Genomic DNA, 22,879 nt, shown 5'->3' on the forward strand with positions numbered 1-22,879 from the left:
GTTTGCCTCAGTTTCTTGTCGGTTCATTGTCATTGTCTTGTCGTGGCCTGTTGTTTCCTGTCCCTGCTCCCTGTGTTTCTCCTCGTTGTGGTTTTTGGATTTTGGTTTTTCTAAGTAAGTTTTTGTTTTGCCTTTTTGTTAAAATAAATTAAGTTTATTCTGCACTTGGGTCCTCCTCTCCTGTTTCCTACCCGGAACGTGACAGAAATAAAATCAAAGGATGAAATGAGGCAGTTTGATTACATGCACAAAGGTCACAACAGATCCGTACATACAGTTTGTGGTTTGAGCGCCGGTCGCAGGATATAAACTTCACCACCCCCTCGCACTCATTTGTGGTGAATTTTCCAGAACATTTCCTGCGGCGTTCTCACCACTGTACAGGTCAAATTTCTTATGGGACCTGCAGTAAAAAATAAAAATCCCGCCAAATTTGGTGATGTCAGAGTGAAAAACGTGCCGTTTGCGTTCGCACATGCAGCTCACGCTGAAAAGGCTTTTTTTTTGTGTGTGTGTGTGAAAGCACGGTATGACTCCATGTAACATTGCTCACTCAGTGCTTTTCTACATGTTTTAATTTGGTAAATCATTTTCAGATCAAATATTTAACAACCATGTAGCATTTCATTAAGTATCCAATAAAGACATACTGTTCGGTGTTCTCTGAGATATATTCGTCTGGAACGTGGGGGAAGGATGGCTTCCTGGAGGGAGGAGTCGAAGGAAACAATGAAGAGATAAGTAGCCTCCACAGGACATGAGAATGAGTCACAGAGAAGAACTGCCCAAACACGACCACAACCTCTACTTTCAGTGCCTTTTCATCCGAATCATCCCTCCTGCTGTCCACCCACACTATTTGGTTCCCAAGAGCCCCGTGTATTTGTTTTCTTTTAATTAGTTTGAGGGTCGCTGACAAAGAACCTCTATTGTTCATCCATTCAAAGAATCTTCCAAAGGCATGAACTGAAAAAAAATATTGGATGCAAAAAGGATAGAGAAGGCCATTATTCTACTCTTGTGTTCTCTGGTCCTTTGTCTGCTTTTCACTTTCCTTTTTAAAGGAGATTAGCGTTTGTTCTCTCTCTTTTTTCCAGCACTGTGTTATCCCTTTCTCTTACTTCAGTGCAGCAGGCCCACTTATGGGACACAATGCACTGTATTCACCTTGAATCAGAAGAACTAAAAGATGGGACACTTAAATGGAAGTGAAGAGGATGCCCATTATGTCCGAGGGTCCTGGTAAAAGAGGTCTAGAGGGTGGACGAAAGGAAAGTGGTCAAACTATGAGGAGACGGCTGCTCTTTGAAGTCGTTTAGACGCGATAAGTTTGTCTTTCGAGTCGACATTGAAAAAACTGATCCAAGTTTTTGCACAGAAACCTGAGCACAAGCAGGCGTTCTCACGGTGATCACCAGAACTATAAAAATGAACACACACGTACTGTCGCACAAAGAAATGGTTGATGGTTCACACAAATGACCAACAAAATCTCACTATTCACGTCATTGAACTATTTCAATCACAAAAAAAAACAAAAAAAAAAACACTTCAACCTCCGCTCTCGCATCAGCGCTTCTCGGTGAGATCGTAGTTAGTCCTTCCACATGATACACCAAACATCAAACAGGGCAGGCCAAATTATATTCCATCATTCATCAGAAAAGCAGAAATCTGCGCCCAAGCTGATTCTATGAGCCTCGATTGGTCCTTCAGTCTGAAACCACTCAAATGAGATAACACGTGCCAGTGTTTCATGGTTATATACTTCATTCAGGCATTCATCTACTTTATATGTTTCAGCTTTGTTTTGTCTTTTATTGTTCCGCCTGGTGTTGAGAGGTCGGGATTACAGCTAAATATTAAAGTCATCAATCAAGTAAAGTGAGGAGAGAGAGAGAGAGAGAGAGAGAGAGAGAGAGAAGGGAAGAGAAAAGAAGAGCCATCTTTTACACGTCACCCATGACCGTGACCGATTTGTCGTAAAACCACCATCCAATTAAAAGAGGTCTCTCCATCTGCTTCCTCCTGAGTCAGCGATCACCTTTCACCCCAAGCCCAGCCCCTTCCCCCCCCGCCCCCACCAGACCCGTGATTTATCCATAGCTGCGGCTCACTGCAGGTGTGTGTTACACAGATTAACTATCCTGAGTGAACCTGAGCTCCTCAGAGTGCAAGGGAATCTAACGGTTGTTATTACTCGGAGTGCACGTGTGTGAGAATAAGTGAGTTATACCCCAAAAGCCATAACTTGATGGAAGAGTGCTCTCACATGGGGTGTAAATATCAAGGTGTTGTTGTACAGCTAGTATTAAAAACTATAAAAGGCTTGCCTTTCAGATTATAAGAACAAAATGTGCCATAAAAGCAGAACTGTAAAACAACCATAAAAGATTCCTGTGTCTGTCCTTGACTGGTTAAATACAGCGTCCGAGGAGTTCACAGTAATTGCTTCCACAGAATTCAGATCGAAAACTTTGACCATGGGTCACTGTACTGTACCCCTCGGCACAATTTCCTGGGACATGTCGTTTACTTGTTTACATTATCTATCTTCAGCAGTCATAAAAATGCCGTGGGCTACACAAATAAAATAACTGCAATTTCAGTTCAGCTGAGGACAGTTGGGTCATTTTTAACCTTGCAGTGATTTAAAAGCTGCTGTTTTTTTGTTGCTGTTTTTTGTTGTTTTTTTTTAAATGGAGCAAAGTCAGCCTTAAATTCCACTTTCTGCTGTCACTGCTTTTTTTTTTAAAGATAAATGACCCACTCTGAGATAAACACAAAATACTTTCCTGCACATTATAGAGGTTACAATTTCAAGAGGAAAACGGGGGGGTTAAGCAGTAATGAAAAAAATACATATAAATATACAAATAAATTCATCAATACGAACAATGCCTGAGAAAAAAATATTTAAACAAATCCCTCAAAACCTTTAACTTTTACAATCAATGCATGATAGACACTAAATCCTACTTGTGTGTAAAACAGTTTCGATTCCAGATCTCCCCAAATGCAAACTATTTTGCTTATAATATCTTATTACAAGTCAATTTAGGAAAGTACATTGCTTAATATGTAGACACAGACTGCTTGCCTTAACTGACTGGGTTTCAGACATAAAACACTGAACAATAATGAGCATAAATACAGGAATCACCAAGTGTAAGAAAGATTCATCAAAAAGGGGAACGATGATTAAAAACTGTAATGATGATGAACGATGAGCATCATGTATTTGTTTTGTCCTTCACCTCCTGGTTCAATCCTTTCTCAGGAGAAACATAATGCTCATTCACTGTCACCGCTGAATTTCAACTTGCTGGAGGATGGATTTCAAATATGGGTCCATGGAGGACATTGCAGTGGTTGCAGTATGCAGGCAGAAGCGTTTACCCCATCCTCGCTTCCTTTACCGTGTGGACTGATGAAGGATTAATAAGCCATGTCGTAAGGCTGGTGGCCAGATGGCCAGCTGTGGGCAGATATATGTGGACAAAAAAAGAAGAAGGAGTGAGCCTGAGATGATAACTTGTGTTTTGTTCCAAAAGAATCTGAGGAGATCTCAGTCAATCCAAGGGAACGTTTGAGGAACCAATCACATCAAGTGTTGCCTCTTCCACCTTCAATTCCAGCTGCATCCGAGGATACAGAAGGAGCATAAACGTGCCTTCATGTTACGACAATTACCATCGAGCCATTAGAGTGTAAATACATGAATCATCCCTTTGGCATGTTCAGTACAGTATGCACAGACATTCACATCATGCACACGCACATATGCACACGCACACACACACACACACACACACACACACACACACGCACAGTCAATCATGGACAAAAGAATGAGCTCCAAAAGCATTTAAACACAGTCAGAGACACACTCAGATAAACACTCTCCGTGGAGGTTCTAACTGTTGAATTGTTAAATGACTAGTATTAATCACCATCCTTAGTCTCAGTGGTGATTATGAACACATTAATCAGCAGCTTGTCTGCCAGTTGGATATGAGCAAGCCAGGCAGAACGAGGCATGGAGGAGCATGAGTGAAGCGAGAGGAGTAAAGAAGAGGAAAACACTGATGGGAATTAAGTTTCCTCTGTTTTTTTTTTATTTTTTGGTAACATTGAAACAAAAAGTAAAGATGACGAAGAGCAACATAGAGAAAGGGTTCAAATACAGAAAGGAGCTGCTTCATTATTCCAAACTTCAGTAGCCTTCAGCCAATTTTTTTTATTATCAAGTATAAACAACATTCAACTGGCTTAAAAAAAAAAAGGTTTCCAGTGCAGTTGTCGATCGGCTCTTCATTTCTCTAAAACCCATAATAGAAGGCTGAGAGAGAGATGACAATTGCAGAATTGCTTGGCTAACATCAGATACAATCTTTTGGGAAGCCATTAAATCATACTGATGGACTTGTGGTTCACTTGTGTCCCATGTGCTAAGCCTATGTCTGGGTTGAATTCTGCGAGTCATTCCCACCTCTCTCCACTGTCCTATCAAATACAGGCAGAAAAACCAAAACATATACATTGTCATGGTTTGGTTTTGTTCTGTATTTAATCTTGTTTTAGTTTTCATTATTTCCCTTGTGTTCTGTGCATGTATGTTCCCAGTGTGGTTTACTTTAGACCTTCGTGTGTTTCCCTGTATCCTTGTGTCCTCCTATGTTGCCTGTTAGTTTATTTCCTGTCTTGTGTTTTAAGTCTAGTCTTTAGTGTTTCCTGTTTTATTTTGTATATCTGGTTTTGGTGGTGTCAGTGTCAGGTTTTACTTTGTACTTGTCCTCAGTGTTCTGGTCTTGTGTTCTTTGTTCCTTGTGTTTCCTGCCTTTGTGATTACCCTGATGTTCCTCACCTGTCTCGTTAGTCTCACCTGTGTCTGATTACCCCTTGTCTATTTAGTCTTTGTGTGTACCTGAGTTTCTTGTCGGTTCATTGTCATTGTATTGTCATGTCATTGTCTCGTGTTCCTGGAATGTGTTGCTTCTCCCTGCTCCCTGTGTTTTCTCCTCGTGGCCTTTTTTGGATTTCCTTTGTTTTTGCCTTTTGGAACGTTTTGGATTTTTTCCTTGTAAGTTTTTGTTTTTGCCTTTTTGTTAAAATAAATAATTAGTTATTCTGCACTTGGGTCCTCCTCTCCCTGTTTCCTATCCGAAACGTGACATAGATCTTTAAAAAAAAACATACTGCACAGATGGTAAATGATAATGCAGGTGTTCATTTTACAATGCAAAGTCATATATGGTAGTATGAGTTCACTGTAGAGTCAATGAATCACTCCAGGAACAAGGAAGCAGTGAAGCAAAAGTCAGGTCTTTAGTACACTGAGAAGGCTTGCTGAGTCATAGGATTCCTTCACCCTTCTGCTTACACGACCAGCATCCTTCCCATGGATTATCTGTAGGTGGGGAGATGTACACAAACCCATTGCCTTACTATAAAGACCACGCATGGACTTGCATTACCGATCCAAATAAGCACAGAACCACATCCGCACACGGCTACAGCTGTAGTCGTTTGCATTGTCGCCCGCCTGTTCTCGTCCCCGTTTCCTTGACGGCAGCAGTCACCTGCTCAACAAACAAACTTCATTTTCCTCCCTTAAAATAGCTCCACTGGAAATGCAGAGTAATTTATATTCATTTCAGCTCCAGCAATCAAAATAGTCAGCTGGTATCAGGAGAATGACAGCAGTAACACGAGTTAATTGGGACAGGAGTAACCTGATGGCGGCACAATTTGTCATACTGTCATTAATTTCTCTCTTAATAATATTTGAGCTCCAAGCAGGATGCACTTAAGAGGAACTGAATAGGTTGTGTGGGTGGATGCACAGATGGAGTGGCTTTAACGGAAGCCGAATCAGTATTCAGTGAATTATTCATTCCATAATATATCTATTAAAAAATGCACATCTTTAGAATCAGAAGAAATGTAATTCCGAGCAGCATGGTAATTTCCTGAATCAAAATACTGCATGCATAAGCATAAATTTGAACGAGTCGTGCATAGGAAACCAACTCCACGACGTACCAAAAATCAGCAGCAGCATTCCAGCTCATTAGTATGTGTCCAAGGAACCGGCTAATCTACGCTGCCTTCACTTCTCCCGCGGTATGTCATCGGCCGACAGTCAAAAGGAAAGAAAAGGCGAAATGAGGTCGAGAACATGTCATGTTTTTTCGCCATTAAGCTCTTTTATCCTCCGACTTTAAAGAGAGCAGTGTCGCAACAAAATGAACATTTAAGCTTTGCTCAGTTTGTGAAGATGTTATGGTTGACTGTCCACGAGACAGAACGCAAGCTCTACCAAAGTGTGGTCACAATGAAACTAATCCAGATCGAGGGTCAGAAAACCATTTTAACACAGACCTACGTACGGGTTGAATCAGCTGCTCTTGTTTATTCATTGATTTTTTTTTTTACATCACACCTCGTACGCATGTTCTTAGCCGTCCTGTATCGAGTGTGTGTTTGATACCTCTCGGCCATCAAAGACCGAGTATACCTCAGCCTTTCCATGGTGAATGTGATTACAGTTGCTGTGACAGAGACCTTGTGTAAGCTGTCAATCAGCATCAGTCTTTTGCCTGACGGAGCGCGCCTGTGCTTTACAGTTACACAGGCTAAAGTAGTGTAGTGTGCTAGCCTGAGTGAGAGGGACAAGGCCCTTGGGTGGAAACTTGCCTGGCGCCGTTTTTTTCCTATCGTGAACCAGGTCAAAGTCAGCAGTCGGTAATTAACAAAGACAAGGGCATTTACAATGCCCCTTTGACAAGTGCCACTCAGCTCCCTCGGGAGCGGAGCAAATAGTGCGGCGAAGAAGAGCAAGCGGTCAGGAGAACTTCTCTTTAGGATGGAGGTGCAAAAAAACAGTAGCAAGCTAGTGTCAGTATTTATTTTATTTAAATGATGAAATGTTTAATGTGTAACATCTGTGCAGAAATATGTCTGATAACTACACTGACACAGAATATTTAGATTTTTTATTAATGTTAATATTAGAGCTGTCAGCATCAATTAGTTAATTGTGATTTATTAAGGTCTGGAATAAATGAATTCATTATTTTCAATTATGATTAATGGCATGCTATATTTTGTTGCCGGTGTGCTGTGGATAAGCCTCTGTAGAGTCTCCTTGTAGTCGTGGTGTTGGAAAATAGCAACACTGTTACATCCCTGAATGTCTCATTATACTTCCTCTTTCCTCTTTTATCCACTGTATCAGTACTTCAGATAAAGGCAGGGTTGAATTTAAACAGCAATTAAACTACGTTAAGCTTAAGAAGGTAGAGCATTTCAAAATAAAAGGCTAACAATGTGTATTCTTGAATCATGAGATAAAAAATTTAATTGATCGTGATTAGTTAACTATTGAAATATAGAAATTTTTCACGATAAAAACGTTGAATCATTTCACAGCTCTGGTTTATCTATGCCCTACATATTCCAACCAGTGAATCCATGATATTATTTACATTTCTCTGTTTTGGAAACAAACCTATGACATGTCAGAGAGAGTGAGAGATGAAGGGAGTCAGCACACACTTGAAGTAAACTTGAAGATATGATGTTGTCTTTGAACATGATGCATACCTTTGTTAAGTTAATAGATCTGGACCCAAAAGTGAAAAGTGTGCCTGGAAATAATATTTTCCCAAAAAGTCTATACATATGTTATATGTTCTTTAAGTGTGTTTTGTTCTGTTTTTTTTGTTGTTGTTGTTGTTTTTTCCCCATTCACATGTTTTATAATGGCTGAGGTCCAAACTGTGCAACCGTCATTAAATAAACTGTTGAAAACTGTCAGATTGTTCATGAAGGAGCTGGTGGTAGGTCATGAGGGTACACCATTTAAGAACCACTGTGCTTAATGCTACTTAATGCAATAACTGTGCCAACAACTTCACACAAAAAAGCCCCTCTATGAGTCAGAAAGTATCGGGAATACTATATTTGACAAGGCACAAAAATACTTTTTAATGCAATATATTCTAATTTGTAAAGATAAACACAATGACAATGCCAGCCGTTTGTTTAAAGGTAATCAAAAGGCATTTTATCACTTTTTTGCAAAACATGAGCCTTTGTAGTGTCAAGACAGTGACTAATGTTACATCTGGTTATGAAATGACATCCTAAAAGTGAAAAACCCAACGGAGATCATTAACCATCACTGACAGATACTGCATTTCAATGGCAGGAATGTGTCTGTGCTCTCAGGCTATAAATAAAATCCATGATGTTCCTTTGCCAATGTTGAGATGCTTTACAGAGACCTGTTCAAATTTACAAGAATGTATTTGTCATTGTGTGTGATCATGTGTTTGTTAGGTAGACAGAGGAAGTGAAGCTGCAGGTACTGTTTGGTGAGTTAATTTCAGATAGGGGGGCTAACATGCTAACGTCAGGCTTGTTGCTCAGATGTGTCCAGTTCAAGTTTGGTCTTTCTCCACCCGGTCTTTGCTCATGAAGGAAGTTCAGTGACGACAAACAATCCCACTGGACTCAATTAGCTATACAGCTAAATAAACGGTGTTACTTTAATGCCCTGCCTGTGAGCGCCCAAACATCTTCCCACTGAATGTATCTTAAATGTGTGTGGTCGTGTGAAGGAGAGCATTCATCTCTGTCTGACTTTACGTTCACACTTCTATGTCTGGGGATCTGCCACGGAGCTCCCGAAGCAGCGGTGTGTGTGCTTGATAATTAGCCTCAAATTCACCACCTCCGTGGGCGCACGGCTGCTTGGTAGAGGGAGGGCTGCCCAAAGGAAAGGTGAATGCTAAGAGTGACTGTCATCCATTACTTGAATCAAGAGACAACTAGAGCTGGAGGTTTTTTAGTAAATACAATGCAACAGTATCTGATGGAATATACCCCACCCCCCCTCTTAGTATCAGATTAAACTTGAGTATCTCCTCCTTGAGGTTCAAGTTGATAACAGGGTATACACACAAGAGACAAAGAGCAGAATTACCCAAGAGCTACAGTTCTAACCTGTGTTCATAACGGCATGAACAGGAGACAAGTGATCTGCTTTTCACCCACTGCAGAGTTCAAAAGTCGTCGGACAAATCAATCACAAGTCAAGGTCTGCTCAGTGTCAAGAAAAACCAATGAAGGAAGATCTTTGTGTGAGAGTGAAATTGTGATTTAATAAATTACATCCCAATATGATTTTGTAAAAAAAACTTTCCCAGACATCCTAAACAGTCTATTACGAGGGCGGTGTCCAAAAAAAAAATCTATCCAGAAAAGTCTTTCAATATTTGTTTTCACAATATAATATATATGTTTCCCCGCTCACATATACACATTAAGATAGATTAGGTTTGTCTTATTATTTGCCTTCAGTTCTTGCCATCACAATAACAAGTGAATCGGCTGGTCACTTGAGTGTAAAGCTGCCACGAGTCAGAGAGGCAGCAGGGGGAGAAGTTTGAACTTCTGTAGTCCAGCCCTATCCAGTGGTTCAAAAAGACATGACATAAGCTGACCATAAAGCCAGGCACCATTGTAGCTTATATTTATTGGTTGTGCATTCGCAGTGGGGTAAACAGTGTATTATTCACGAGAGAGCTGGACTCACATTTGATCGATGATCAGTTTGGATTTTAGTGCTTATGATTCCCCCTTCATATTTAAACTGTAACTTAAAGTGGAGAGAATAAAACAATGACTGGGGTGTAGACTTTTTTTTTTTTTTTGTGCATGCCTCTGGCTGAGGCGAGAAGGAGAATCAATAACAACCTTTGTGATCTCACTGGCTTACCGTATATCAGCAGAAGCCAAATCAATGAAAGCTATCTTTCCAGTTAAGATTCCCGTAACCTCAAGATGACAATATTTGTACTTAACAATTATTTCCAAAGTCGGCTAGCACAAGGACACATGATATAGTTCATTTTAAAAACACAGCTGAGTTACCGTCCTTTCAGCTTAAGTCAGTCAAATGTAATGGATACTGTTCGCTGATACCTGTGAACCTGGAAATAACTGACTGTAGTCTTTGAAACTATGATGAGGAAATTCGCCCCCACAGGAAGATTGATTTTGTAATCATATCTAATTCAGTTTATTCTGACAAGAAAAACTCAATTGCATGGCTTTCTGGAAATAACGCAAGAAAAAAAATGTACATATTTCCACTATGTTTACCCCACAGGACTTTTGCAATGCTAATAATTCATCATCTAAATCTTCTTGAGGCTAAAAATCCTTCACAACTTGACAGAACTAGTTTGAGATGGTGAAGGGAAACATGTATCAACCAACATTCTGTAACATGTCTTCATCTTTTACCACCTAACGGCCCTTAGTAGATTACAAAAAAAGAAGTTCATTCACCTTGTGACCTTATTTTGACATGAATACCCTCTATCCATTATTTCACTTTCTCTATATCTATTGTAGCGACCATGTTAAATAGAGCATCAAGGCTCCTGTCTCTGGAGTCCTTCATCCTCTAGCTGTCCTGCTCAGCTTTGTTCCATGTCCTCCTATCACCCCTTCCATATCGATGCCAACATTCTCTGTCGTGCGTCCCTCTGCTGTCCCCCCCCCCCCCCCCCCTCTCTCTCCTTGCACCTTTGATGTCAGGACCACAGCTAAAGCCCGAGCTAATCTGCTGTCGGGCTTCCTGTGCGCTAACCAGGCCAAGGGTTGGAAGCTCGACACAGCACAGGGGCAAAACGAGGCAATGATGGAACGAAATGAGGAAGAAAAACAAAACCAAAAAACCCTGCAAAATTCACAAAAGAATCCCTTTAAAATGGACTGAATTTATGAAGAATCCCTACATTTGAATTGAGGCGTTTTCATTCTGGTAGTGGAAGGTGGGTGAGAAGGACAACAGGGTTTTTCAAGCAGTGCTTTATAATCAACAACGTGCCCTCTGCCTTTACTGCTGTAGCAGGGGGAAGAGATGATTAGCATCCACCTGCATCTCTATGTGAGATCCATCAGCAGCTCCAGATGCTGTTGGAGGCTCTGTTCATGGTTTGGGACGCGGACGATCTCGGTTTCATCTCTCTCCATCTGTATTTACCACGCAGGCATCAGCCGGCTGTTACAGGTGACATCGGTGACAAAACCGCTTGCTGAAGTTTAAAGCTGCATTTCTACATAGACAACACTGCCTATATTAGTATATCCTATGTTAATATTATTAAATATAATATTTTATAATATTAGAAATTTAGGAAGTTTACCAGGTACCTCCTTAACTGGTAAACTTCCTGCAGGAAACACTGGTCAGTAACTAAGCAACGTAACATATCAATAAGATATTTCATAGAATGGAAGCTGAAGAAGTACTAATGAAAGGATAAATATATGTAACATGGTTTACAGAAGGCCAATTAAGGATCATGAAGGAAGGGTGGGCTGTCAGGGGAAGCACTGTTATCAAGACTGAAGCAAAGATGAATAACTAGAGACGAGTATATCCTGTAATGAAGACGAAAAGAGAGTAGCAGAGAGAAGTCCAAAGGAAGGCCGTCAGCTCACCGTATGAAAAAGAAGGATGCTACAGAGGAACTAAATGTATTAGCTTTGGTGTAGCCAATAGCCAACCCTCCCATTCCCTCCCCTACGGCTTCCACGCTAAAAGAAGAAAAGGCAGAATAATCCCTCAGCAACACTATTTATCTGCCTCGCTCTGATGCTACTATTTATAGCACAGTTGAGGAGTAAAAAAAATAAATATTTTTCTTCACCTCTAAAATAAATAGACATACCCTTCAAAGTTTAAGCTCTACGAACAGAATCAAGTGATCAAGCACAGTCAACCAAATTTATAAAAGGGGCATCGAGTAAACGAGAGGAAAACGCAGCTTTTAAAGTCGGAGGGGGGGGAGGGGGGGGGTTACCCCGGGACAAACGTCTTTGCTTTATCAGAAAAAGCACATTTTCATTTAGAGTGCAAAAACAAAGTCACAAGTTCAACCTTCAAAAAAAAAAAAAAAAAAAGCACCGCCACTACTTCCTGCTGATCTGGCAAATTCACAAAAGGAACCTTCTAATATGGAGCAGCCAGTAATTACTCACAGAGACGTGATGCTTGTGTTTCTGCTAATCATCTCTCGGGCCCGACACGCTAAATCAGCTTACCTATTTATATCGGCATCAGACTCTTTTTTTTTTCTTCATTAAACAGGTATGGTGCTCAAAAATCACATACCAGTTAAGCCCTAATCATTTTCTCATCAAGGTTTGTTTATGTATGGGTTCGTACGTTTGTTTGTTTTTATTTAGAGATATATTAAGGCTACATGCTGTGAATGTTATTGCAAATAAAAAAATGCAATATTTCAGTGAACAGATGTTTGCAGGAAGAAAACAGGTTTGAAATGTCTGATTGTGTAATTTACCTCCAACATCTGACACCACACTGCAAATCCAACCATATGTACTACAAACCTGCTCGAATACAAACCAATAGATCAAACAAAGCACTCCATTATGCAATATCCCAGAGGCGGGGCGCGTCGGCAGCGGTTATTCAAATGACAGAACGGTGGGAAGAAATCAAGAGTGAAAATGTCTCTGCGGGGTAAAGCGTCCGAGCGACACCAGACAGGACTTTGTCCCAGTTGTTTTTAACTCTCACTGACCGTGTCATTTGGCTCGACAAGCCTCTCCACACAAGGCTCACGTCTTGTGAGAACCGACTCGAGAATGACGCGACTTCGAGACGCAGAGGGGAGGCGATGATGTCAACGAGGGGCCGGACCTCGGTTGTGATTATCAATAAATACATGCACTGTCCATCATCAGCTCTTTCTCCTCTCGTTCAGTGCAGATGAGGGTGAGTTACTATGGTAACTGTGCTGTGTGTGTGTGTGTGTCTGTGTTTGTGTCACTTTAACATTGCTCCAGCTTCTTGATTAATTCAAGTCAAGGTAACGGCATATGAAACCAAAATAAGATCACTTCTTCACTGCATGTCTGTGTGTCAGAAAATGAATCACATTGTGGATCATCTTTTCTTCGAGCGGTCTCTAAACTAAACTTCATCCACACACAAAATGACGTGTGATCATTACGCTGCTTTTACAGCACAATAACTGCAAGTGGCACGAGGGTGCATGAGGTGCACGTTTTGGCAGAGAATGTAATTGTTGCTGCGTGAATGCTGGAATAAACTGTATTTTGTGGTGGTTTGGTGTGCGTGTGTGAGAAAGGGGAACATCTTTTTTTTTTTTTTATAAACACCTCATGATTGAAAGCTATGAACAAAAAGAAAAAAAGCCCTCCAGTTTCATTTGACTCCAGTTACAAAAAGCCCAGAATTGTTAAAAGTGCCTTGACTCAGCCCTGTCACTCTCCACATGAGACACAAGTATATGCCTCCACCTCCGACTGTCTGCCATCAAAGTGGAATTAAGAAAGAGTGCAGTGTTGTGAGATCAATGTGATGCTGACACCTCTCTGGCACTTTCCAAAGAATCTTAACCAAGCAAAAAGCCACTTACACAAGGGTTCTAATGAACAGCTCACCGCTCTACTCCCGGAGAGCTCCAGCCTTTGTTGAAATGATTCATCGTTGGATTTTTTTTTTCTTCTCAAATTCAGCTTCAAGACACAAAAACACTAATGTGCAAGATACATATTTTGAAAATAAAATGAAAAGTACATTTAACAGCCACACAGACCTAATGCTATGATGTCTATATATTGTCATTTCATTACATTTTCTTTCTTTTGAGATGATTATGATTTCTCATTCACACACTGGAGATACTGATGCGGTTTCATGTGCCAGCATGAAGCTTGAGGCAGACGCTCATTCACACCATTTAAAACAGATTCCTTCTTCCTACTACCAGCGACAGTAGTGGCCACATGTACCGAATTATCCAGCTGAGCGGCTCCACCTGCAAGTGCATCTGTTGAAGTGAGTCACAGGCCGCCCAAGACTGGGAGCCTCCGTTCAAATCAGAAGATACCGATCACCGGGCTTGGTCATACAAACTCAACATAACTGTGAAGATCTGCGAAGACGAAAAGTCCTCCTGTTCTCTCTCCACAAGTTATCGCTGCTTCTGTGTGAGAGTGTCAGAGCGTCGGTTTAGAGGGCTGGACTCAAAGCAGGGCGAGGTTTCGTTTCCAAAATCAGAGAACAACTTAAAAGACCAAAACGGGAAAACTGATGATTTTTGACAGCATAAAAATGTTTTTTTGGAACACCGTTCAGCCCTAATTTGTGCCATAGTCCAACCTCTCCCTAAAAAGGTTCTAAATCAAAACGCTGTGTCCCTCTAAGCTGCTTGCTTGGCAGTAGCAGCTCAGGCTTTGTACGGGGAGAGCTGCCATCCCCTGTCACCCTTTGCTTCCCTGTGTTTATTGATGTAGCTGAGAAGAGCTTTTATGGCAGCACACTTCTGTTGGCCTTTAATTGCTGGTCAAGGCACATTTAACCGGTTCATGAAGGTTCCTCTGTAAATATATTGAAGTTGGCCTCGTGTCACCTCAGCCCTCTGTCTGATGAATGAGAAGTGGAGGGGTATTATATAGTGCCACGTCTCGCAACCACTAACACCTTCACGTAAGCACCAGGAGAAGAGTGGAACACATACTGTACAAAGTCACACTCAACACGTCCCCACACAGCCTGTCCTGCTGTCCAAAAGGAAGATGAAGATATATCACACTCTCAACCAGCGAGCAAGTCCTTGCTTTAATTCACCTTGAGGGGTTCCCCCTCTCTCTCTCTCTCTCTCCACTCTGATCACTCTTCTCCTGTCTCATTACACACCACAAATATGAGCTTTACGACACTTGCATGAATCTGAAAAGATGCGAATGATGATGAGTCTCAAAGCATGTGGACAAACACTGTGCAAGTTGTGTGTCCTTCAACGGGTGGTTCTGTTTCGCTGCGTCAACCGTCAATGCTTGTTCCCCAAGAGTCGGGACTGAGTCAACCGCCGAGACGGAATCGACTCCATGTAAACATTTGTTTTTTTTTTAAATCAGACTGAGACTCTCGTGTTGATCTGGACCTTTTCATTGATTCCACTGGTTGTTTGATGCAGTTTACTTTTGAAGAGAAAACAAGTGGCAATGTCTGCAAACAGCAGATCCATTTACTCGTAATCACAATAGAGCTGAACAAAAGCAAGCTGATTTGCATTGAGAAGGAGAACTATTATTTCACGCCCTTGAGGTGATGCGTTTAAATGACTAGTTCAGTTCTGTGAATGAGCCTTTTTGTTTCGAAATGAAAAAATCTTCTATTAAAAAAAAAGGGGGGGGGGGGGGGGGGGGTCTTTGGAAGAGGATGAGTTGTGGTCGAGCAGTGATTCAGATCAGATCAGTGAAATCTCCGTCGACTCGAGGAAGACGCTCAGGGACACATGTTCTACTGTTACTGCAGCACCTCCACAATTAATGGCACACCCTAACACTCACTTTGCTTTTCAATACATTAGGCTGAAATAAAAAAACAAAAAAAACAATATATCATCATGATTGGACAAAAATATACAATGTGGGATGATAATGTTCAACATTAGAATAATATGAAGTGACCGAGGACAGATCTCCAGCCCTTAGTCAGCTGCCAAAACACAGTGGTCGATGTTGTTTTTCTACTTCAGGATATAAGCTCATTAAATAAATCACTGTGAAAGATTAATCGCCTGGTCTGACACAGTTTTGTGAAGTTTAATGTTGTCACCCCAATTATATTACCCAAGAAAGATCAAGGTTTAAGCTGTGCAGATCTGGCAGAAAACAGTGATGCTGTCCAAGTAAGGCACTCCAAATCCATTTCAATCCGGCCAGCCTTCTCTTTTGATCACACCAGAACAAAACAAAAAAAAAAAGATCTTGAGTCGGCTTCTTTAGGTTAGTGGTGAACTCGACCCAGGAAGTAAATCAAGGAATCAAAGGGAGTGGTGGAATTAAGCATTAGCGGAGGCTGCAGAGCAAACAGCGTTTAACTATTGTTTCCTCAAACAAAAGATGATGAAAGACACGGGGTGATTGATTACAGTTTTTACTGCAATGGTCCACGGCCTTCTGGAATCAACAGTTAGCGAACGCTAACTCGAAGTATAATTAAACACGTGGCCTCAGAGAAGAGAAGACGCTGGTAAAGAAGAGGACAAACTCGTTGCCATGCTCCAAGGTCAGAAATGATCAGACTATAACTGTTTGAAAAAAAAAACTTGGATGAAGGGAATCATTTACACATTTATTTTCTATTTGACGTTAAACCCTCAGCTGAAAAGACACGTATGAGCGTACTTAAGTGTCAAAGTTCGACCACCGTTGGTGTATGTGTGGGATTGTTAAAAGGCGACTAATTGGATCCCACTGGTGATGTGCTTCGTAAACGCAACAAAAGAGACAGCCAGTCAGGGCGTCGTGATGTGGCCCATTACCTCTAACCTCGACATGGACTCCACTCACACTGGCTCGGGGGTGTTAACACATGGCTAGACTTGCTTACATAGACACACTGCTCTCCCGACTGCCGGCCTCTGGGGAACTGTTTGGTAGCTTCGACTAAATAACGCCGAGTAAACTGCTGCAGCTGCTGTTTATTAACGTGAGACAGACGATCAGTTAATGACGTGTAATCATCACCTCGAGGAAAAAGAAAAAAAAAAACACTTGTAGGCCTAAAAGGTTGATAGAACACATCGTGAGCTTGGGCCCATTTTCTCCATGTCCCTCGTCCTCTCTTAGCTTGAGCAATGTGACAGTTGGAGTAACAAAGTGTGGCGTGCTGGGGTGCAGCCAATCTGCAGCAGGCACCAGGTGTTGGAGATAATGTTCAGCTCGAGTATTTTCTTGTAGGGTGGCGCAAAGGTTCATCATAACTGAAGTTTTGATCGATGGCACGTTGCAGATTGAGCGCTCCACCAAGTGCTGCTGTTAATAAATCCTGACTCAAACAAACACAATTTAAAGGGCCACGGTGGAGAGACTGACTAAGACAGCTATTGATCCACTGGTTGGGCACAGGCTGATAAGCCAAACTATGGTTTCAGATATATAAAGCTGACACTGCAGAAAACAAAGAAGAAAGTGAAGGATGGGAAAGCAGGCCTTAAAGTCAGCAGAGCTTACCGTTTTAATAAAGTCAAACTGCATTTGATAGATCCAGTTAAGACTTCTTCCAAATCAAGTATTCAGGTAAATCTGGCAACATCTGCACATTTCATTTACACATTATATACCATACACATATGCATGTACACAAAATATACTATACTGTGTAAAACTGTCCAACAAAAAAGCCAGCAGGTCTGAAAGTTTTCTGCAAGTTGGAGAATGCTGAAAAGTAAAGTGGTATTAGAGTTTATAGGCAGACATGAGAGACGCACAGAAATAGACAGGAGACAGCTCGAGATCCAGTAAGATAAGAGGATGTGATAGATGCAGCAGCTATATAAAATCAACCTCTCAGCATGATCTGGGACTTTTTTTTTTCTTTGTTTTTTTTTTTGTAGTTATCGTCTTTGACGTGACGATCCTTGACGCGAGTCAGTGCTTCATTACCATCCCTCACATCAGCCGCATACGTTTCCCCCATTGTAAAGGTTTTTTTTGTGTAGTTGTGTATATACTGTGACTAACTTAGGGGAACATCAGGCCACAGGAGCTGGTGTCTGTGAAGGCACTAATCAAAGCCTTCTGCCATGCCCTGCTTTGGTTGTGTCTTATTCTGTTGAATCTGGAAGACTTCCCTTCACACATAAACTTTGTGTTTACTTTTATTTTGGAGCCTCGGTTGAGGAAGAGTGGGACCATCCTGACTGTGACCAGTGTACTGATGTTGTGCTTCCCATTACACCGAGCTGTCAGTAACAGGCTGACTCATACGATTGATTTCGATTAATTAATTAGAAAGCCCTGATTAATTCCTTAAACATGTTTGATCAACTCCCACCCCTCATAAAAGTATGTGTTCAGTGTTCACGCACGCCCACTCCACCATCACACTTAAAAGCAAGAAGTGAGAAAAGCACCCCTGCCTAAGCTGCCAACACTCTGCATCAAAACTTCCTAAATGTAACAACCGTATTTATAGAAAAGCATCAAAATGCACACTGAGATTTTGTATGCACAAATAAACACAATTCTAACAATAGATCATCTGACATGAATTAGAATCGAATCTGACGAGGTACTCAAACTTATATCTCATTGGGAAAAGAAAAAAAAAAACTCTGAAAACAAAAACAGAAGATGAGGCATTCGCCCGCACAACAATGAGTTTGTAGAACTCCCATCAGTAACAGGAGAAAACAACCCCTGGACTTAAAACACTGTTTGGGATACAGTTCAGTCACTCTCTGGTGAATCAACCAAACAGCCGATCGATATCCAGTGTTCTGCACTCTTTATCTGTCTCTATCTCACTCCTCAGGTCTGGACAAGATGACACATTTTAGGAGTACGCAGATAATCTACGTGCTTGGTGTATATCAGTGTCTGTTGTCAGTGGGGTAAGGAATGGGAGGAATCCTAGAGGGATTAAAAGTAATCAGGTTATCAGATCTGAACAGTGAGAAATAAGTTGACTATGGGGAGCTTTGTGTTGCCAGCCAGGTGTATCTGGAAAAGAGAAGAAGAAAGGTAACCCTCATGGGACCGGGGGTTTGCAAACCTTCACTAACGTGTAACGCAGCAATACTCTGAATAATGCAATTTGTTGGTACGGCTGAGGAGTTAGTATGGCCAAGCGGAGCGCTTCTGACTGACGATCCGGGTTCTTGTTTAAAACAATAAGTGTCATCGTAGCTGCAACAGTTGCTTCCTCGTTGACGACAACACGTCTGGCTGCTTTGCAAAAACAGTTGGAACACCAAAAGGAGAAGTCGGCAGCAAGCGGGTGCATGAGCGTCACTGACGAGCATCTGGAGTGATTAACAGTGACTTCAAGTGGAGGACGGTTGAGAGGAAAATCAATCAGGATGCAAACAGACAACAGATGAGTCTTTTTTTTTTTCCCCTCCGGGATAAAGTGATACTGAAGAAGTTCATACTAAGTTGACGTTTTATTAAGTTGCATTTTTCAACTGCCCTCCCCTGTTGTTAATACTAATTCAAAGTTGACGGCAAACCTGTAAATGGGAAACTTTTTCATAACTTATCTCTTTAATAAAAATTTTAAAAAAGCACCCTAATTATTTCACATTCTTGTCCAATTATCCAATACTGTGAAAGAGAAAGCAACAGCCCGACTGAGTCGAGAGCTCACTGAGCCATGCACTGAGAGGATGTGTGCTTTAGGTCAGCCCCATTATAGCGCTCCGCCTGACCTCTCTAATTATCCACCAGCTGGGAGGTCAGCTTCCCTCCAGCCATCCATCTAGTTCCTCACTTCCACATGCATCCTCTCCTCCAAAGGTCCTGCCCTCCTTTCCGCCGCTCTCCTTTGGTGTCTGCTGCTTCTCCCCGTTCACCCCGTCACTCCCCTTGTCTGTCCTTTCTCCTCCCTGCCAGCCCTGAAATGATGGATACCCAACTACTTAGAGACCTCGGAGATAAAGCTATCGTGTTGAGAAGGGGGGGTGGGGCTGGTCAGCTGATGTGCTTTGGAGTAAAAGAGTGAGCGCTTTTAAAGTCAACACTTTGTCAGTAGCACAAAGCCAGCATGAGCAGAAAACTAAATTAAAACAAAAGAGGCAGAGCCAGCATGTCTGCAATGTGTCCTCCGTCCCCTGCACTGCCTTTCCCTGCAATGTGCATGATCAACTGTGACTTTCACTTTGCACTGCCTGCCAATGGCCCCCTTTTTTTTTCTTTTTTTCTTTTTTTTCACGGCACGTATTCTCACTCGTTCTCTAAGACAGTGCAGCCATGCCTCAGGTGCGCCGACGTAGACGCCGTCCGGGCAACGATTGCTCCAAAGACGACAGATCAGTAGAGACTTAAGTGCCCCACATGACAACAAAGAGCAAATCAAAGTCGAGGAGGAGAAGAAGCTGACGACAAATTGTAAGAATGTGCTCGAGGTGCACGAGGCTGTTGCTTTCGGGAGTCTGTGAAGCGATGAACGTCGAAATTCAAAGAGTCTTTAATGTGAAGCTACAGTTTTAAAACTGGTCGCTAGTCAATTCAAAAACTGTGTCGTCTTTTTCAGCAAATTCTAGAATGAATGGCGTAAGCTGACGAAAAAAAGAAAAAAAAATCCAGCACCATTACACACATGACAACTTTACATACATTCTTCATGAACCTGTTTCTTCTTGGCCTTTTTCTTTAAAAAGGTATCGAGAAGCTGAGGCGGTGCTACCGCAGCCTGGTCCCTGTCTTTCTGCCAACGAGATGTGGCTGTAATTTCAAATTCCACCTCTGGTTTCTCCTGTTTATCAGAACTGTGCGTCTCTTACATGAGCCTCAAACTGAACCACCATTCTCTTTGTCCCTGATAGAAAAAGAATAACATGTGCCTTCTGTGGCGAACACGAGTACAAAGGGTACTGTTTGTACAGGTTCTTAGACAGCTAGCATAAATAAATGCAAGTGTGGCTGACAGTGTGCCCATATGGCCTCGGCTGTGAATGTGCGTTTGAGTGAATTGCGAGTGTGGGTGAAACAACGCTATACTGGTGGTAATCAAGCCCACTAATTACTTCCTGAGCTGAGAGAGTTGTCAGAGAGAGGAGGAGCTGCCACAGATGGTGAGAGACCCACACTGACACCAGGATGTCCTACCTCTTCATCATTAGAGCTGAGCATGTGTGTTAGTGCGAGACTGAGTTATTGATAGAACAGGAGAGCAAGTGTGACCAAGATTGAGCGATCAAATTACCCGTTTAAACCACAGACCAGGCGATACTGCTTGAAAGGGAAAAAAAAAAATCAATGAACCCAATCTAAAATATCAACTGTTTTGACCCACCCTTTAAAATTCAAAGATACTTCAAGTCGGAGTAAGTATTTCAAAAAGCTTGATGTTTCACTCCATGCTGGTGCCTCTGCTTTCCCCTGGAGACGTACCAAGCATCCTGGACCTAGCGGACACCGCCCATCCATACTTCATTCAGCTCTTTCCTTCATGTTGCTAAAGTGCCCGTGGGCAGCTGGTCCGCCAGCGGACTCCTCTTCCCCTGCCTCTCCCTCGCTAAGCTTTGCTCTCCAGGCAAAAGCTTGCGTGAGCACTCACCACTGTGAAGAGCCCTCGGTGCCGCTGACCTCCAGGAGGTCGTAGTCGTCCTCCAGCTGAAAGTCGGAGAAAACCAGGGCGATGGTGTCCCCGGGCTCGGCGAGCACGGTCCAGGTGCAGTCGGCGTTGTTGTTGTACTCCGCTGGGTAATTGGGAGTGGTGATGACTCCGCTCTGGCCCCGCAGTGTCCCGCCGCACCCGTCGTCTGCTGCAGGGAGCACGGGAAAGAGACGTTTTTACAAACAGGAGTCCAAAATGTGAAACAGAAAAAGGTAGTCATAAAAGGTGATAGCTAGAATTGTAAAACGATTACGTAAGCATTAAAAGAGAAATTATTTAAAAGCTTAAATTACAAATCCCTTTTACAATAAATTCCAGAGAATGGACATATATGTCTTAACATAGCTGCATTAAAAGAGAACCTCACGTTGCTCAATTAACACTCAATAATGCCTGACTTGTACTTGTACTTTAAGGGATTTTACCTACTGCTATTTACTGTTACTATTGTAAAATTGGCAGTTGGGGGTACTGAATTAGCTTTTGTGTTTGGCAAATCAACGTACACTGATGTATGGACCAATGTCCAAGCACTGAGGGCGCGATCACACTAACAGTCTGTACTGTGCCGAAGCACGCTGCAGTGTGTTTGACCAGGCGTGATCGCTCTGCGTCATGCTCAGGCCCGGTACACTTCCTTGGCCCTTCTTAAAAAGCTGTGCTCCGACACGCCGGGACACAACATTGACAGCCTTTAATTACGGAGGCATCAGCTGTATCTGACTAACATGATTCAAAAATAAGTCACAAAGTGTCCGTCGTGTTTTCTGTGTTCTTCTCCGATGTGCAGGCGCAGACTCGACCGTGCGTCCCTTTTGTTTTTTTTCCTCGAGTCCGCCTCGTCGTAAAAACTGAAGTCCTGCTTGTGCATTTGGAGTACTTACCCTGAGCTAAAATAGTAGGTTTCTTTTTAACAGGATTATAAGAACTAAAATAGTCTATAGTTACTCCGGTGTGGAACAAAAAAAGTTCCTGGAGCTATGAAAAAGTTCCTGCACCCTACAGACTTGCCAGGAACCTTTTGTTCTTTGCGACATGAATATGTAAACATATGTATTTTTTGTTTCGTTTTTTCCTGGTCTTTAATTATGTTCCTGCCACTGGATGAAGAGCATATTTCTAAACTCGTGAAAAAAATGAGTTAAAGCATGCTGTTCTGCTGTCTTCTATTTTCACTACAAGCCAGAGAGACATTACTCATATGATGGTGAATCCCCCCCCCACAGTACCGTTACAGACTACAGTGTAGAGCACGGTGTGTGATGCAACCAAGAGAAACCGAGGAGGAGGGGGATGATTCAATTCAGATTAATACAGAATTGTGTTAATCAAAGCATCTTTTCCCTCCTCAACACTGTTTTAAGGAGACAATTAAACGTGCGTTTAACGTGTTGCCAGTAAAATTCCCCAGCCCAGCGTCTGATGTGTTCATTAGAGCTAAAGACATATGGCGTCATGTGAGATAAGCAACTGCAAGTCCTGTGTTCAAATACAGACGTGTGTACTTCCTGATAGGCTGAGGGAGCGTACGTCACATAGCACACTATTATTCTTCATAATATTTCGTGTTTATGTGTGCTCCTTTGTGTCAGGGAGGTGTGGGATTCATTAGTGTGCCGCCAGCTCGGTGTGTGTTTCAAAGAAAGGGTGGAGGAGCTCAGAGGCGCCAGGCCC

General features: G+C 42.1%; 1 protein-coding gene across 2 annotated transcripts in view; it reads right to left on the minus strand.

The window, feature by feature from the left end:
• The window catches only part of csmd2 (CUB and Sushi multiple domains 2), a 226,631-nt gene that overhangs the window by 132,272 nt on the left and 71,480 nt on the right, over positions 1-22,879 (minus strand). For both annotated transcript variants that reach the window (XM_079368716.1, XM_079368717.1), the window contains one exon: positions 21,146-21,353. In XM_079368716.1, the coding sequence (XP_079224842.1) occupies positions 21,146-21,353 (208 nt within the window). The remainder of the gene's footprint in view (positions 1-21,145; positions 21,354-22,879) is intronic.

The sequence above is a fragment of the Symphodus melops genome (assembly GCF_947650265.1).
Source record: "Symphodus melops genome assembly, chromosome: 18".
Taxonomy (NCBI): domain Eukaryota; kingdom Metazoa; phylum Chordata; class Actinopteri; order Labriformes; family Labridae; genus Symphodus; species Symphodus melops.